General features: G+C 45.8%; 1 protein-coding gene across 1 annotated transcript; it reads right to left on the bottom strand.

The window, feature by feature from the left end:
- Positions 1-205: 205 nt before the first annotated feature.
- Positions 206-2544, bottom strand: LOC130375856 (C-reactive protein-like). The gene is made up of 4 exons (XM_056582983.1): positions 2475-2544; positions 2335-2399; positions 1932-2112; positions 206-743 (listed from the first exon to the last, which is right to left on the bottom strand). Exons 2-4 carry the CDS (start codon positions 2387-2389, stop codon positions 326-328), a joined length of 654 nt encoding a protein of 217 aa, XP_056438958.1. The 5' UTR covers positions 2390-2399; positions 2475-2544; the 3' UTR covers positions 206-325.
- Between the last annotated feature and the right edge of the window lie 16297 nt (positions 2545-18841).

The raw sequence follows: 18841 nt of genomic DNA, 5'->3' as shown, positions 1-18841 counted from the left end.
TCAGTATCGCCTCGCCTCCAGAGGGTTAGACTCCGCCTCCAGCAATCAGATCCACAAATTGTTATTGGTCGGTTTGTCGACCCTACTGCCCGTCTGTCGTCGCCCCGATGTATTTCAAACACGATCGGCCGAAGAGCGTTGAGACTAGGGTGGCTTCATGAGTAATCAACGTCATGATGCAGGGTTCATTTATTAGTAATCAACGTCACGATGCAGGGTTCATTTATTAGTAATCAACCTCATGTTGCAGGGTTGGTTTATTAGTAATCAACCTCATAATGCAGGGTTGGTTTATTAGTAATCAACCTCATTATACGGGGTTGGTTTAGTATGAGGGAATATCGTAATCAATTTCAGGATGCCGGCAGGTTCTGGTTATTAGTCTCCCCGTCGCCCAGTTAAGGACGTTGGCATCTGAGAAATCCTTCCCGGTGGACAGCTTCTGAACTGCGTCTCGAGGCAGAACGCGGTCCCACATGTACACCTCGAAGAACTCCCCCACAAAGTTCTTCCAGGTTACGATTGTCTTGGTGGTGGGGCCCTGGTACTCGCCCAGGACAACCCGGCCCCCCGGCTGCACCCTGTGGCCCTGCCGGAGGATCTGGGACGCAGCGCTCCGGCCGTTGAGGTACATGGTGGTCCGGCCCGTCACCGACTCCCAGGCCACACACACCTGGTTCTCCAGGGGTCCCAGCTCAGGAACTTTAAAGTAAGCCGCCAGTCCGCTTATGCTGAGCTTCAACCTTAAAGACCAACAAACACGCCGTGAACACACATGTGGACGGGTATCGGCTCAGAGGATCATGTGTGTGAGTTCACTGCTCCTCAAAGTTAACGGAGACCCCAGAACGCTGCTGAGGAGGCTAAAGTATTCCTCTCATCCATGAGAAAACCATGACAGACACTTGAGACCAATGGAGACCCTGCCTTAGCTGAATCTCTGAAGCTAAGCAGGTGTGTGCTTGGTTAGAACTTGGATCGGAGACCAAGTGGGAAAACTGAGTTGCTGCTGGAAGCGGTGTTTGGTGGTGGCCAGTAGGTTGCACTCTTCCCTCTGGCTAGAACATCAAGCCCGATGCCCCAGTGCAGTGAGGGGTCACTGTGCTGTGGAAGACGCCTTCCATCGGAGGAGACGTAACACTGAGTGTCCCTGGTGTCCGGGCTGAATCTGCCCAACCAGGCTCATTCAATCTGGCCCCCTAATCGTCCTCCTGTATAATTGGCTGATTCATTAATTCCCTCACTCTCCACCTCAAGCTGGTGTGTGGTAAGCGTTCTGGTTCCGATTGGCTGCCGTGCATCACCCATGTGGGCGTTACACACTGGTGGTGGTTAGTGAGGTCCCCCCTTCACTGTAAAACGTCTTTCAGTGTCTAGAAAAGTGCTATATAAATTCAATCAATTATTATTGTTATTATAGATGGAAAACAGCAATGGAATGGCCCAATCTACCAGAAATAATATGAAATGAAATGCTCGCAATGCAGCCTCTACTTCTTCTACTGGGTACTACTGCTGTGTGCAGCATAGCCCGTACCGCCAAGTCCTAACCAAACTAGGCTTTTCGCAGCCTTGCTTATTCACTCCCGAACGGGAAAGCGAAAGGCGACAGTTAGCATTCTATTTTTGCCCCATTTGCTTTAAAATTAAATTGAAACATGGCTAATGACATCATTAAACGATAGAAGAGAGGCAATCAGAATCCATGTTCTGAGGGGTGATCAAGAACGTCTTTGTTTTGTAGTAATTAATTGTTTCATACGCTATCATAAATCAATTTTTACCCTACATACGTTTTGTTAAAATGATCCTAGGTTTCCTCTTGTGTTTGGAATTTTTAATGAATTCCACACGAATAAAGGGTAGTCATTCAGGAATGATTTCATGGACGCCGTAACTTTTCAGGGAACATTTGGAATCACGCAACCCACCTGCCGTCCGTCTCCCGCCACACGTTGAGCTCGTTGGGTTGATCCTTGTAGTAGTCGAAGAGGATGACCTCGTTCGTCCCTTCAAACTGCTCCGTGGCGAAGCTCAGGCACAGCGTGAAGGCCGTGAGGTTGAGTGGCTTGATGGGAGTCAGCTCCACGAGGTCGGAGTCTAGAGGACAACCTGGAGAGGAGGAAACGAAAAGACCCAGTCAGCAGGACTCAAACCTCTTCACCGTGAACGTTACTCCGCCATTGATTCAACCACATGGATTAACTAGAAAACACATTTCCTGCAGAAAATACGGTGAGTGCTGAAGTGCTAAGTGAGGTTAAAATATGTTTAATCACTCAAATGAAGATTTGGGTGATTAAGAGACAGAAGGGAACGAGGGAACGACATTACCTTCGACTTCATGGAGCAATATGGCAGCAACGAACATGGAGATTATCAGCTTCATGTTGAGAGACCTACACACACACACACACACACACTGTCAGGACATATGTGATGGATTCTCATGGATGACGTATTAAGGTACGTACCTGAACTCCTGTGGTCTGTAGATGTGGATCCTAGCGACCAGACAGGACTTTATACCCGCTGCGTGTGTGTGCTATGTGCGTGTGTGGGTGCATGTGTGTAGAGGAATAACCTTTGTGTTGTTTTTGCATCACAAATGGAAAGACAAATATTGGGCCCGGTACTCCAAAATTTGCAGCAGATCATATTTATTTATAAATATAAATATAAATATATATATATATGTTGTGGCATCCAGCGCGATTTCGCATGGATCCACTTTGACGAGGGTAGATAGATGTTCAGTACGCAAGTTCAGTATTTCGAGTTTCAGCTTTTATTGTACACAACTTAGGGTTTGTAATAAACACGACATAGACCACGGTCAAAAACTGTGTCCTTCTACACCCGCCAACTCATTCAAACAACCCACCACCTGTTACCTGTAAGTAAAGGTGAATCACCAAAAAGGGCGGGGCTTAGACACCCAATCGGTGCCCAACACTAAGCACCCCGTGACACAGGCTACACCAAACATCAAATCAGAGTCTAGATCGTGATACTTACAATATTCCAAAATAACAGAAATGACCAAACAATATAAATATCACAAATAAATCATAAACAGCAGAAATGGCTCCAACAATATATATATATATAATTATTTATTCATTTATTTCGTTTCTTCCAGGAGGTTTGGTGGTCTCTGTTTATAATACATAAATATATATATATATATATATATATATATATATATATATATATATATACACATACATATATATATATATACATACATAAATAAATATATATATATATATAAATATGTATGTATATACATACATATTTATATATATTTATATATTTATTATATACGGAGAACCTCAGATTGAAGAGGAACAATGCGGTTTTCACCCCGGACGTGGAACTACGGACCAGCTCTTCACTCTCGCAAGGATCCTGGTGGGGGCCTGGGAGTATGCCCATCCGGTCTACATGTGTTTTGTGGATCTGGGGAAGGCGTATGACCGGGTCCCCCGGTAGAAACTGTGGGAGGTGCTGCGGGAGTATGGGGTAAGGGGGTCTCTCCTCAGGGCCATCCAATCTCTGTACTCCCAATGCGAGAGCTGTGTTCGCGTCCGAGGCAGCCAGTCAGTTTCGTTCTCAGTGGGTGCTGGTCTCTGCCAGGGCTGCGCCTTGTCACCAATCCTGTTTGTGATATACATGGACAGGATATCGAGGCGTAGTCGTGGTGGGGAGGGGTTGCAGTTCGGTGGTCTGAGGATCTCGTCACTGCTTTTTGCAGATGATTCGGTCTTCATTGGATCATCGGCCTGTGACCTTCAGCACTCACTGGATCGGCTGGCGGCCGAGTGTGAAGCGGCTGGGATGAGGATCTGAGGCCATGACCGGTGGATTGCTTACTCCGGGTAGGAAATGAGTCCTTAGCCCAAGTGAAGGAGTTCAAGTAACTCGGGGTCTTGTTCGCGAGTGAGGGTACGAAGGAGCGTGAGATTGGCAGGAGAATCGGAGCAGCGGGGGCGGTATTGCGTTCGCTTTACCGCACCGTTGTTACGAAAAGAGAGCTGAGCCGCAAGGCAAAGCTCTCGATCTACCGGTCGATCTTCGTTCCTATCCTCAGCTATGGTCATGAGGGTTGGGTGATGAGATGTGACGAGATTGCGGGTACAAGCGGCCAAGATGAGTTTTCTCAGAAGGGTGGCTGGCGTCTCCCTTAGGGATAGGGTGAGAAGCTCAGCCATCCGTGAGGAACTCGGATTAGAGCCGCTGCTCCTTTACTTAGAAAGGAGTCAGCTGAGGTGGTTCGGGCATCTGGTAAGGATGCCCACTGGGCGCCTTCCTTGGGAGGTGTTTCAGGCACGTCCAGTGGGGAGGAGACCTCGGGGAAGACCCAGGACTAGGTGGAGAGATTATATATCAACACTGGCCTGGGAACGCCTCGGGATCCCCCCGTCAGAGCTGGTCAATGTGGCCCGGGAAAGGGAAGTCTGGAGCCCCCTGCTTGAGCTGATCCCCCCGCGACCCGACCCCGGATAAGCGGATGAAGATGAGATGAGATGAGACCACCTGTCCACCATTGCTCGAAATCCTTATCACATCCTTAATTACATCTGTCGCAGCCGTTCAAATTAGGCTATTTATTTTCTGTTTACAAAGTTGTCTGACTTGATGATTATTGATGAAACCGAGCTTTAAAGATCCACAGCAATCTTCCAAAATGGACAGACCAATGCACTGCACTCACTCAATCACATCCTCTGTCCTTTTAAAATTGTATTTACAGTCATGCTATGACATTTTATTTTCAACTCCAACACAGCACCTCACAAACACTCATCTCCCTCTTGCCAACACATAACATGCCCCAAGTGCGAGTCACTAGATCTGTCTCCATGGCCCTCCACCCAGTGCCCGCATACATAACGGCTCTGGGCAGAGGTCCTTCACCCGTACCTTCACCAGTCTGGAATGGCATTCCCCATCACATTAGAGCATTACAATCCATCACACAGTTCAAAAAAACTTATATAGATCACTGTCTGTGCTCAGTCCGCTGTCTATATGATTTTCCTACTGATGTCTGACGTGCTATGTCCCTGATATGTGTTGTATGTAAATGTGACGTGCGAGGTGCCTTGTCCTTGTTACATGCTGTATGTGCTGCAGAACAGGAACCTGCTGGAAATCAGCTATTTTACTGAGACAGGCCCGTTTTATATTGTAACTTTGTTACTTTTAATACTTTCCTGTATAATAAATATAGCATTAAATGAAATTAAATGAAAATAGACATTTTGAAATGAAAGGTGCATTTTGAATAGTTTATTCAGCTTTATTTAGTTTATTTAGTGTTCATGCTGAGACTCCTTTGCTCTTTGTTACCTGTAGGGGTCTGTTGTTACCTGTAGGGGTCTGTTGTTACCTGTAGGGTCTGTTGTTACCACAACAACAGACCTGTAGGGGTCTGTTGTTACCTGTAGGGGTCTGTTCTTACCTGTAGGGGTCTGTTCTTACCTGTAGGCAAGGCAAGGCAAGGCAACTTTATTTATATAGCACTTTTCATACACAAGGCAGACTCAAAGTGCTTCACATATAAACATTGTTATACAATAAAATAAAAATAATAGATAAGTAAAAGAAAACATATGCAAAGAAATGAGAAAAATAGAAAGTTAAAAAGGCTTTTTAGTAAGTAAAATTGAAAGTGCAATGTATTTAAGAAAGTGAGAAAATTAAATTGAAAGTTATTTAAGATCAGATCAACAGACTCTCTGGAACCCAAGTCGGGACTACAACCCGACCTAAAGGACAATATTCTAGGACTCTAACCCAGCTTCTAGGACTCTAGCCCAGCAACCTTTCTCTCTGGTATCAGATCATGTATTTTTCTGGTAAAAATAGAAAATAAAGGGAAAGTTAAAAAGGCATTTTAGTAAAATAAAGGTAAAGTATTTAAGATTTAGCAGAAATCTAAAGCAAACATAAAAGTCTTCAATCTTGTTTTGAAGGTGCTCAGAGTTGGGGCAAGTCTTAAATCCTCAGGGAGTTTATTCCAGCTATTTGTTGCATAGTAACTAAATCCTGCTTTCCAATGTTTCGTGTTTACTCTGGGGATAATTAACAGATTGGTCTCAGAAGATCTTAGTGTTCTAGAAGGCTTATGTAGTGGACGCATATCAGTTAAATATTTTGGGCCTAAACCATGTAGGGATTTATAGGTTAGCAACATGATTTTAAAATCAATTCTCTGACCTACAGGAAGCCAATGTAACGATTTAAGAATTGGTGTAATATGTTCAAATCTTTTGGTCTTTGTTAAAACTCTAGCAGCAGCATTCTGAACAAGCTGAAGCTTCCTTAGAGTTTGTTTTGGGAGACCTGTAGGGGTCTGTTCTTACCTGTAGGGGTCTGTTGTTACCTGTAGGGGTCTGTTGTTACCTGTAGGGTCTGTTGTTACCTGTAGGGTCTGTTGTTACCTGTAGGGGTCTGTTGTTACCTGTAGGGTCTGTTGTTACCTGTAGGGGTCTGTTGTTACCTGTAGGGGTCTGTTGTTACCTGTAGGGGTCTGTTGTTACCTGTAGGGGTCTGTTGTTACCTGTAGGGGTCTGTTGTTACCTGTAGGGGTCTGTTGTTACCTGTAGGGTCTGTTGTTACCTGTAGGGGTCTGTTGTTACCTGTATGGGTCTGTTGTTACCTGTAGGTGTCTTGTTGTTACCTGTAGGGTCTGTTGTTACCTGTAGGGGTCTCTTGTTACCTGTAGGGGTCTGTTGTTACCTGTAGGGGTCTGTTGTTACCTGTAGGGTCTGTTGTTACCTGTAGGGGTCTGTTGTTACCTGTAGGGGTCTGTTGTTACCTGTAGGGGTCTGTTGTTACCTGTAGGGTCTGTTGTTACCTGTAGGGTCTGTTGTTACCTGTAGGGGTCTGTTGTTACCTGTAGGGGTCTTGTTGTTACCTGTAGGGTCTGTTTTTACCTGTAGGGGTCTGTTGTTACCTGTAGGGGTCTGTTGTTACCTGTAGGGTCTGTTGTTACCTGTAGGGTCTGTTGTTACCTGTAGGGGTCTGTTGTTACCTGTAGGGGTCTGTTGTTACCTGTAGGGTCCGTGTGTGCACCGCCCGGCCAGCGTGTGTCCGTCAGGTGCACGCTAAATGTCAAGGGACAGAGGCGGTGGTTGGAAAAAGTATTTTGACCGCTTGTTACGCTCACACGTTTCTTATTATGGTTTATTCGTTTCCCAGTATAGTTTCCTTCATTTAGAAGACAGTTTTGTTCCTTCTGGTTTGTAAAATAAATACAATATTTTTTTAAGTTGGGAATTTTGGAAATTATTAGAAGCGATTGGAGCTGACCTCTCCTTACTGTACCCAGGGCCCAATCAAAGAGCAGCTGACCTCTCCTTACTGTACCCACCGCCCAATCAAAGAGCAGCTGACCTCTCCTTACTGTACCCACCGCCCAATCAAAGAGCAGCTGACCTCTCCTTACTGTACCCACCGCCCAATCAAAGAGCAGCTGACCTCTCCTTACTGTACCCAGGGCCCAATCAAAGAGCAGCTGACCTCTCCTTGCTGTACCCACCGCCCAATCAAAGAGCAGCTGACCTCTCCGTACTGTACCCACCGCCCAATCAAAGAGCAGCTGACCTCTCCGTACTGTACCCACCGCCCAATCAAAGAGCAGCTGACCTCTCCTTACTGTACCCACCGCCCAATCAAGGAGCAGCTGACCTCTCCTTACTGTACCCACCGCCCAATCAAAGAGCAGCTGACCTCTCCGAACTGTACCCACCGCCCAATCAAAGAGCAGCTGACCTCTCCGTACTGTACCCAGGGCCCAATCAAAGAGCAGCCATGACAACATCCTGAATTCAAACATGCTGCTTAATTTGGCCTCGATTGGCTACGGATGCAAACTTGGAATGAACAATTAAGCAACTTGGCCTATCCTGCCATCCTGCATGTCTATCCTGCTACGCCACCCATCACTTCCTTCCATTAACTGTTCAAACACCTAGGCTACTTGGACAAAATGTTGTAGCATACCGTATGTTTTCTAATAGTGTCTAACTGCTTTGCAATCAGAGCTGAGTGACCAGCAAACTCAATAAATTACAGATGTATTTCAGTCTAGTGTGCCAATGGTTAACATCTACTATGAGAGCAACCCAAAACAAAAACATTTGCAATCCTTAAATGGCTTGCAGCAACCCTGGCAGCGCCTAGTGCGGCCGGGGAGGCCTGGGGACACCAATTTCCTCTTCCCCTCTTCTTCCCCTTCCTCATCGTCCTCCTCGAACTGCCATGTTGTGGAGCATGGCGGTCACCACCATTACTGCGCTTCATGCCCTGTCCCTGTGGACCTGTTGAGGCACCGAAAGCGCAGCTTCCATAGACCAGGTCTCTAGCCTGGCTAGACAAGCGACTAAGCGACGGCAAACAGCCAACTGCGAACTAGGCCCATTGATCACGCCTCTTGTGCTGAAGAAAATGACAGCAGCTTCCCCAGATCAAGCTCAATCTTGAGCTTGATCTGGGGAAGCTGCTGTCATATAATATTTTGGTTCCAGCAATTATTTTCTTCATGAATGACGTAAAACCATTGGTGAAACACAACATGTCAATGTGTCAGCTCCGTGCACTACGGGGACTCTAAAGGTACAGCGGCGGCGGCTAGCGTTTGGAGCTGAACCATCACTATGGTAGAGCTGACCTGGTTCTGTGAGCGCTTCAGACCCACCTGACCAGACTAGCGTCTGGAGCTGAACCATCACTATGGTACAGCTGACCAGGTTCTGTGAGCGCTTCAGACCCACCTGACCAGACTAGTGTCTGGAGCTGAACCATCACTACGGTAGAGCTGACCTGGTTCTGTGAGCGCTTCAGACCCACCTGACCAGGCTAGCGTCTGGAGCTGAACCATCACTACGGTAGAGCTGACCTGGTTCTGTGAGCGCTTCAGACCCACCTGACCAGACTAGCGTCTGGAGCTGAACCATCACTACGGTACAGCTGACCAGGTTCTGTGAGCGCTTCAGACCCACCTGACCAGACTAGCGTCTGGAGCTGAACCATCACTATGGTACAGCTGACCAGGTTCTGTGAGCGCTTCAGACCCACCTAACCAGACTAGCGTCTGGAGCTGAACCATCACTATGGTACAGCTGACCAGGTTCTGTGAGCGCTTCAGACCCACCTAACCAGACTAGCGTCTGGAGCTGAACCATCACTACGGTAGAGCTGACCAGGTTCTGTGAGCGCTTCAGACCAACCTTATCAACAAACAACGTATGAAAGAGATTCGTAGCAAAGAACGTTTCGGGAAACAAGTGAAGAACTTAAAGAAGAGGTTACGAATGATGTAGCGTTAAGAAGGCTTTAAGAAGGTTTCGGGAAACAGTTCGCATCCGTAGCTAATTGGGGCCAAATGAAACAACTTATTTTAATAAGGATGTTGTCTCGTTGTTCTTTGTTTGGCCGTGAGTACAGCAAGGCGCGGTCAGCTCCACTTGCTTCCAATAATTTCAAAAACACGCAACTTCAAAAAAATATTGTATTCATTTTATAAATCAAAAATGAACCAAACTGTCTTCTAAATTAAGGAAATTATACTGGGTAATAAATAAACCATTATAAGGAACAAGTGAATGTAATAAGGGGTCAAAATACTTTTTTCAACCACCGCCTCTTTCCCTTTACATTTAGCAAAACCCCGCACAGACCACTACAGGTAACAAAAAGCAAAGCAGTCTCAGCATACAACAGTATTATATAATAAGCTAAATAAACGATTAAAAATTTAGCTTTCATTTCAAATTGTAATTTTTTCTAAATATTTTTTAAATCAGTGTAGACTATGCTATGTTTGCCCATGGCCTACAAGAAGGATTTTGAGCAATTATGTTGTATTCGCAAAGACTGACATATCTTTTAGGACACTGTCATGTACCTGCGCATGAAATGGAAAATCGATGTCTGAGCAATTGATTTCAGCACATTCTTTCTGGACAGCGCCGTTTACGAACAACGTAAGGAGTGTTTCTTAAGAAAACTCCTAAGAGACCGTTCAGGAACCACGCCTATCGAGGTAAACAGCTTTGATAAGTCTAAATGTAGGAGTTTTTGTAGCGCGGAAACCGGGAATCGGGAAACCGGGCCCTGATCTGTAGAGGCCAAAGTCTTTCTGCTAGGGTTCCCTTTTCTTTGTTTCTTGAGTTCTATAAAGTCCTTCTGCTAGGGTTCCCTTTTCTTTGTTTCTTGAGTTCTATAAAGTCCTTCTGCTAGGGTTCCCTTTTCTTTGTTTCTTGAGTTCTATACATTTGGGTCAGGGCGGATCTCCTCATCCTCGGCGACCCTTTGGAGCATTAAATTAACATTTACATTTAGGGCATTTAGCAGACGCTTTTATCTAAAGAGACTTACAATTTGTCATAAGAAGTGAAACAACAATATATCTCTGTCGGTATAGTAAGGATGTTCATAGAACCTAGTACTAACAATCGCTAGGCTGACCCATTTCACATATACAGCAGTGATAGCTAGCTACTGCCGATGCTACACATTTACCGGAATTACTATGAATAATACAACGTACATTAAGTGCATACATTAAGTGCGAGGACGTACAACATACAATAGTGGGAGGGGGGGACTGGATGACTATGCAGAGTCTAGGTGAACTCTGAACAGGTGAGTTTTGAGTCTTTTGCGGAAGCTGGTGAGCGACTCTGCGGTGATGACGTTGGCAGGGAGCTCGTTCCACCACTGCGGTGCCAAAACAGAGAAGAGTTGTGTCTTCGCTGATCGACCTTTGTCTGCTATTAGCGATGGCGGTACCAGACGTCCAGCTGAGGTTCATCGGAGCGCTCGCGCAGGCGTGTGTGGTCTGACCATACGTGTGTGGATACGCTGGAACTTGTGAGGAAGGGCCAGGTCCTGCAGATGTTGAAGAGGGCAAATATGCAGGATCAGGCAACCGTGGTGATGTTTGCGGTGCAGTATAACTGATTGTCCAGTACCTCACCGAGGTTTCTAGCAGGTGGACAAGGAGATACAGTGATGTTCTCGACAGTGACCAGTATGTCCATATGTGGGCAATCTTTCCCTGGCATTAGGAGGAGCTCAGTCTTGTTGAGGTTAAGCCTCATTTGATGGGCAGTTGTCAGGGTGTTGACGTCTGCTAGAAATTCTGATATGCATTTTGCAATCAGGGTTTCATCAGAGCAGGGGACAGAGTGGAATAGCTGAGTGTTGTCAACGTAGCAGTGATAGGAAAAGTCGTATGATGTAATTACAGAGCCCAGAGATGTGATATAGAGGGAGATGAGAAGCCGTGTTAAGCGTACAGGCTTTGGACAAGGAGCCAGCCATTCCATGTTACCTGATAGGTGCGATTCGGAAGTGAACCAGCATAGTGCAAATTCAGCAATGCAAAGTTCGGCGAAAGTGGTGAGAAGGATCTGGTGGTTCACGGTGTCGAACGCTGCTGAACTTCTGGTTGTCGGTGGTGTCAAGGGTCGGCTTCTTGAGAGGCTTTATTGTGGCAGACTGGAAAGACGCTGGAACAATGCCTGAAGTGAGGGACGAGTTGATAAGGGAGGAGGGAATTGCTAGGATGTCTCTCGAGACGGCCTGGAGCAGTGAGGAAGGGGTAGGGTCAAGGTGGCAGGTGGTGGCGAGGTTGGACGTAACTATTCTATTGACCCCTTCGGAGGAGGGAGGGATAAAGTGGGTAAAGACAGAGGTGGGGGGGGGGCGGAGGGAGGGTGGTGGCAGGGGTAAAAGAGGAGCTAAGGTCCTTCCCCTTCTGGGTAAAGTAGGCAACGGAGTCATCAGCAGTGAAGGAGGGAGGAAGGGTAGGGGAGTTGACTTTGGTCCAGTATAAGGCAGATTAGGCTGTTGATACAGTTGAGGTGAAATCTGAGAGAAGGTGAAGATAGTGAGATTGTCAGGGTTCTGGATTACTGTTAGGGTTCTGGATTACTGTTAGGGTTCTGGGTTTGTGTTTCATGTGTTGGACTTTTATGTTGGTTTTTCCAATAGTATCTCCTGGGCTTGAACTTCCTGTGTTTGTTTGTTTGTAGTCTTCCATGTGCTTCAGTTTGGTTTCTCTTGTCTTGTGATTCTGTGTCTCCGCCCCTCATCTGAGTCCCGCCTACCGTCCTCATCATTACCTTGTTCCCTGCCCAACTGGGTCAAGTTATTAGTTTGAGGTTGATTTTTGTCTTGTCCAATGTGCTACCTTGTTCCCTGCCCACCTGTGTCTTGTTAGTCATGTGCATTTAAGTCATTGCCTTGGTTCAGTTCCTTGCTCGATGTTTCTGTTGGCATGCACCTTGTGCCTCGTGTTTTATGTATCCGTGAGTAAAACCTGTCGTTTTGAAACTAATCTTTGTGTCGTGCGTTTTGGGTCCTCAACCTTAGCAGCAGACGTGACAGAGATAGATCATAAGAACAGTCTGATCTCTTCCCTTTCGTCGGGGGGGGGGGGGGGGGAAATCATGCTGGTCTGGATTGGAAGGGACAGAGGGAGTCCAAAGAGGGGGAGGGAGGATTGCATAGTGTCAGAGGATTCCTCGATGGATAGTAGAGCGAATCGTCTGACAGAAGGTAGAGAACAGGTGAGGCGAACGTAGAGGGAGGGCGAGCTTTCAGTAGAGTAGAGTGGATCTGAGGGGGAGGACTTCAAGAGGAGAGAAACAGCAACAGAGTGGTGGTCAGACCCAGGCAGCGGGGGGACGGAGGGCGCCACAGGACCTTGTGAGTATCGGGTCAGGTTGGTTCACAGCCCTGTGGGTGGGAGGAGAAGGGGAGAGCATTGGGTCAAGGGGGGTGAAAAAGATGGTTAATTCAGGTGAGTGCATCTTCTCTGGCAGGATGGTGTTTTTAATCCATCTACTAGAACTAGGACAGCTACGATCAATAGTGTTTATCAAACATTGATTTACTGGTGTTGGCCCAAAGCACTGATGGTTAAAGTCCAACTACCTTTATGAATCCAATTCTTTATTTAGTTGGAGTCCACGCTTTTCATTAATTAACAGTAGTTAATCTTGTGTCACTAGCAACTATTCCAAATGTGACTAATATAAATTGAAATTTTACTATGAACCATTCATTAAATGCGATACGGCTGAACAAACCCCTGCGCTGTGGCTGCCTCCACTAGATCCTCAACACCTGACCACAAGGCAGTCAGGGGGCCGTGGGGTTACACCACGGCCCCCTGACCACAAGGCAGTCAGGGGGCCGTGGGGTTACACCACGGCCCCCTGACTGCCGAGGCAGACAGAGAACCCTGGGGTTACACCACGGCCCCCTGACCACAGCGCCCACTCGTTCTCAGACACAGTGTCTCCTTCAGTAATCAAACATTAAACAACGATTCAATTACAAAATTGTATCGTTTGCAGATCCTCTTCATGTTTGAGCGGAATTGAAAAGGGACCGCATGACAACTTTGGAATGGTCCTTTATTAAGAAAGCAGAGCTGCCACCAGAGTTATCCGACTGTATTAACTGTGTCCCCTTAATTGTACTTCCACAAAAGTCTACTTTTATTGAATGACAGTTTGCCCAGCACAATGAGCCTGGGCTGATTGGAAGGGAGAACTGGTTTTCTATTCTCCTCCTTCGGCCATGGTTCAATATGATCATCTGTCAATCATTTTTAGACAAACAAGCAATACAACAAAAACATGAATGCATATTAAAGGGCCCCTGGTTAGAGAGCAGACAAATGCAAATGTGTAAACACAAACCTATTATATTGCAGGGTAGAGAGCACTTATCACAGAAAGAATACACAGTTAACAGTTAGATTGCAACTGTTGATTTTCACCATTGATCAGCCTTTCATTGCACCGCCATCTTAAGTGCAACAACAATAAGTACCGTTTACAACAGGAGAGCTTAACCCCTAACCCTTTACAACAGGAGAGCCTAACCCCTAACCCTTTACAACAGGAGAGATTAACAGGAGAGCCTGTCCCCTAACCCTTTACAACAGGAGAGCCTAACCCCTCACCCTTTACAACAGGAGAGCCTAACCCCTAACCCTTTACAACAGGAGAGACTAACCCCTAACCCTTTACAACAGGAGAGACTAACCCCTAACCCTTTACAACAGGAGACTAACCCCTAACCCTTTACAACAGGAGAGCCTAACCCCTGACCCTTTACAACAGAAGAGATTAACAGGAGAGCCTAACCCCTAACCCTTTACAACAGGAGAGCTTAACCCCTAACCCTTTACAACAGGAGAGCCTAACCCCTAACAACAGGAGAGTCTAACCCCTAACCCTTTACAACAGGTGAGACTAACCCCTAACCCTTTACAACAGGAGAGACTAACAGGAGAGACTAACCCCTAACCCTTTGCAACAGGAGAGCCTAACCCCTAACCCTTTACAACAGGAGAGCTTAACCCCTAACCCTTTACAACAGGAGAGACTAACCCCTAACCCCTAACAACAGGAGAGACTAACCCCTAACCCATTACAACAGGAGAGCCTAACCCCTAACCCTTTACAACAGGAGAGCCTAACCCCAAACCCTTTACAACAGGAGAGCCTAACCTCTAACCCTTTACAACAGGAGAGACTAACCCCTAACTAACTTGAATTAAGTTCAAATCCCTTCACTTGATTTAAGCCATTGAATATTTCTTTACGTCTTAAACTATGTGGCTTTACTAAAACATATTTCCAACCTCACTTTGCACTACAGCACTCACCACATTTTCTGCAGGAAACATATTTCCTAGTTGATAAAGGTGCCTGCACATTGTGTGAATGGCAATGGAGTTCAATTTAATTTGATTTAAACACATCACGGCCGACAACCTAAACCAGCACACACAACGCAACCCAGCTACAATACAAGACCAGAAAATGAATCAATTATCCAGATATTTCTTTAGTAAAAAGAGAGTTCCTCTCTCCAACTCATTCAGGATGGAACGATTATCTGACAGCCAAATACATACTGAGCTGTGATTGGCCGATTCAGAGACAGAGGGGAATGTGGGAACAACATGACCTTCGACATCAGAGAGCAAGGTGGCAGCAAAGAACATGGAGAGTATCAGCCTCATGTTGACAGACCTACAGACACATACACACACCCCCCCCCCTAACCCCCACACACACACACACACACACACACACACACACACACACACACACACACACACACTTGATACAAAGCTTTGTATGACTCACTACGATTAGACTGAATGATTATACAACAAATTGATTAATTGAACCTTCCTATCGCCTCTCATCGTTCATTTTACCCAGTTACTGAGAGACAGAGAGACAGAGAGAGAGAGAGAGAGACAGACAGAGAGAGAGAGACAGAGAGACACACAGAGAGAGATAGACAGAGAGAGAGCGAGAGCGAGAGCGAGAGCGAGAGAGAGACAGGGACAGGGACAGGGACAGGGACAGAGAGAGAGACAGAGAGAGAGACAGACAGAGACAGAGACAGAGACAGAGAGAGACAGAGAGAGAGAGAGACAGAGACAGAGAGAGAGAGAGAGAGAGAGAGGAGCAGGGAGGAGGAGGAAAGAGGGAGGAGGGGGGGTAAAGAGGTTGGAGCTGGGAGGAGGAGTAAAGAGAGAGGAGCAGGGAGGAGGAGGAGGGAGGAGTAAAGAGGGAGTAGCAGGGAGCAGTAAAGAGGGAGGAGCTGGGAGGAGTAAAGGAGGAGGAGGCTCTGTGCGGTTGGGTTAGGGCAGCAGCAGAGCTAGGCTGGGGTCAGGGTCTGAATAGTGGAGGTACCGACACCAGTGTTTGTAATAACGCTGTTTAAATTAACGGCGTTAGGTAACGCCGTTCATTTTCATTAACGGGGTAATCAAACTAATTACTGTTTCCGTCGTCACACCACCGTTACTGTACGTTAAATGCAGTGCGTTACTATGAATTGATTGAATAAACTGTAATCCGAACGCACCTCTGGCTCCACACACAAACTGCTAGTGAGGAGACAGGGAGGGTTAACAACGAGATTAGTGATTATGATTGGCTAAGGCAGTCATGTTTCATGGTAGCCAATCGGAGCCAGTGTTTTAACACACAAGCCAGGAGACGCGCGCCACACACACACACACACACACACACACACACACACACACTAGGGTTGGGCAATCGTCTACAAGCTTCCATCGTCCGATAGCGCCCCCTAGCGATCGCCGATAGTCGATACTATCGGGGGGGGGCATCTTTATAATAATTTTATAATATTAATTATTTATAATAATTTATCACTTTGAAAAAAATCGCGTTTTTATTTTTCGAATTTCTTCTTAAAAACGAATACGATGGTCTTCCCCTTGGACCAGCGTGAGCCTCCGCTGATTTAAGTTTCGATGCGTCGGCGCCGGCGGCGCTGTCATGATGACACACGCTGATGACACAGCTCGTAGCTGTGTTCGAAATCGTTCCCTATCACGGATATAGTGCACTATATAGGGTGCTCGCTATTTTGTAGTGTTGTTCGAATTCTCACTGGTTAATTTCATGCCCTATATGCACTTAAAATACCCAAAATGTGAGTGTACATATGATGTTCCCTACGTGGTGTTACTCCCATATACCACAATGCAATGCAGTCGTGTTTTTCCGGAGGAGAAGAAGAAGCTCAATAACCGCAAGCGGCGAAAACGACTACATTTAATGATGGAGTCTCCGGCTTTCGTTTAGAAATATCAACAATTTATTTGGGATTTAACAAGAAAATGAAACATTCAAAATTAATAAGAAAAACCTTGTAGGCTACCATAATGTATGGTACAAATGTAACATTCAACATCAATACAGCCTCCAGCTTTCCTCAAGAGTGCCCGGTTTGTTTACACAATCTGGGCTACACAATCTGTCTGCGTCACACAAATACCCGGCGCATTTACTGACGCAAATGACGTTTACAAATGTTCAGCGTAGTGTCCGAATTCTCGTTTGTTCGTTCCCTATAGTGCACTATATCATGAACACTATAGGGAATAGTGAGTGAGTGAATAGGGAACGATTTCGAACACAGCTCATGTACCACAGCTGTGACCCGGAAATGGTGCAGCGGGGTGTGATGTCATTTCGCCGTGCGAGCAGACCGGTAGGTTTCGAGCCCCTCCCCCCTCCTCTCGCAGCAGTGAGTGAATACGGCAGGTCAGCGCTACATAGTATGTTTTCCACCGGTGCCAGTTCATTTCAATTACAATTTGCGGTGCTTTTTAAGTTGAAAAAATAGCTACCACAGCGCTTTAAAAAAATATATATATATATATATATATATATATATATATATATATATATTAAAATATAATTATCGCCTTTTTATCGGCTACTTGAGAGGATCGACGATGGAATCCATCTATCATCGATAGTCGATAGAATCAACTATCGGCCCATCCCTAACACACACACACACACACACACACACACACACACACACACACACACACACACACACACACACACACACACACACACACACACACACACACACACACACACACACACACATTCGATGAAGCAGCAGAAATGGCGAGTCCGAAAGCAATCCGATGAAAAGTTGGCTTTTTCTGTAGCATTCGGCAGTTGTTCCAAAGCCTTTGCAACCAAGCAAATAAAAATTCAGTTGGAAATACTGTATATCAGGGCCTTGAATGGGCAGTTCAACCATTTAACACACTAAGGCCAAGAGAAAACTGCTCAGAAAAAATCCCAATTCTTTGATTTTTTTTTTTTTTTTTTTTTGCAACTTTCTATTTTTACAGCAACGCAAATAGTTACTTTCCCTGGTAACTGGTTACTTTTATTATAGAGTAATTAAATTACTAACTGTTACTTTTTGGAACAAGTAGTGAGTAACTATAACTAATTACTTTTTTAAAGTAACGTTCCCAACACTCAGCCGGCCCTCACTGTTCCGCAGAGAGCGGCTGGGCTGTCGTCATGGCGACCCAAAGTACTGAAACGAGACAGCGCCCCCTCTGGTGGACCGACGCCACTGCACCACGCACGCACGCACGCACGCACTTCTACTGCCTACTACTACTACTACTACTACTCCTACCAATACTACTAATACTACTACCATTACTACTACTACTTCAGCTACTACCACTACTTCAGCTGCTACTACTATTTCAGCTACTACAACAACTTCAGCTACTACTACTACTTCAGCTACTACTACTAGTTCAGCAGCTACTACTAGTTCAGCAGCTACTATTATTTCAGCTACTACTACTACTTCAGCTAATACTACTACTTCAGCTACTACTACTTCAGCTACTGTGAGCGCCGCTGCTGAATTTTCTCCGCCGCTGCAATAAAAATCCTTCTCCTAATTTTTTTTTTTTTTTTTTTACGTAGCTCCTTTTAGAAAATGTACAGCGCGTAACGTCAATTGCGCAGCACGCGGCACATCGTCACGTAACCAACATCAAAGAAGAAAAATACACAGCGAGTGTGGCAGTTGTTGGCAGTAGGCTACCCTACACGGTTGCAAAGTTACATTGATTCTAGCAGTAGCGAGTGAAGCGGCAGATCGAGGAAAGAGAGAGACAGACAGAGAGAGAGAGAGAGAGAGAGAGACAGAGAGAGAGAGAGAGAGAAAGTAAGTTGCTAAACTGTGTCGCTACATGACCACCAGTGTTAAAAACCCTCTGAGCCCAATCATTTTATTGTATGTATAAACCGCAACCTCCGTGCCGTTTTTCTACACACACACACTAGTATTGTGTGTGTGTGTGTGTAGGCCTATGTGTGTGTGTGCGTGTTGTCACTCTTTTTGGGATCACTCATAGCCTTTACATGAGCTTATATCCAGTCAGGAATTTATAGCCTAGGTATTTTCGGGAACTTTGAAA

The sequence above is a fragment of the Gadus chalcogrammus genome, chromosome 22 (genome assembly GCF_026213295.1).
Source record: "Gadus chalcogrammus isolate NIFS_2021 chromosome 22, NIFS_Gcha_1.0, whole genome shotgun sequence".
NCBI classification, from domain to species: domain Eukaryota; kingdom Metazoa; phylum Chordata; class Actinopteri; order Gadiformes; family Gadidae; genus Gadus; species Gadus chalcogrammus.
The sequence above is the reverse complement of the archived record's forward strand: the minus strand, read 5'-3'. Positions and strand labels throughout refer to the sequence as shown.

Bases quoted from the DNA above. Each gene is read 5' to 3' on its own strand.
- LOC130375856 (XM_056582983.1), bottom strand. From the start codon at position 2,389: ATGAAGCTGATAATCTCCATGTTCGTTGCTGCCATATTGCTCCATGAA. The intron at 2,113-2,334 runs GTAATGTCGTTC...CCTCCTCTCCAG, and splicing joins ATTGCTCCATGAAGTCGAAG to GTTGTCCTCTAGACTCCGAC. The intron at 744-1,931 runs GTGGGTTGCGTG...TTGGTCTTTAAG, and splicing joins TGGCGGGAGACGGACGGCAG to GTTGAAGCTCAGCATAAGCG.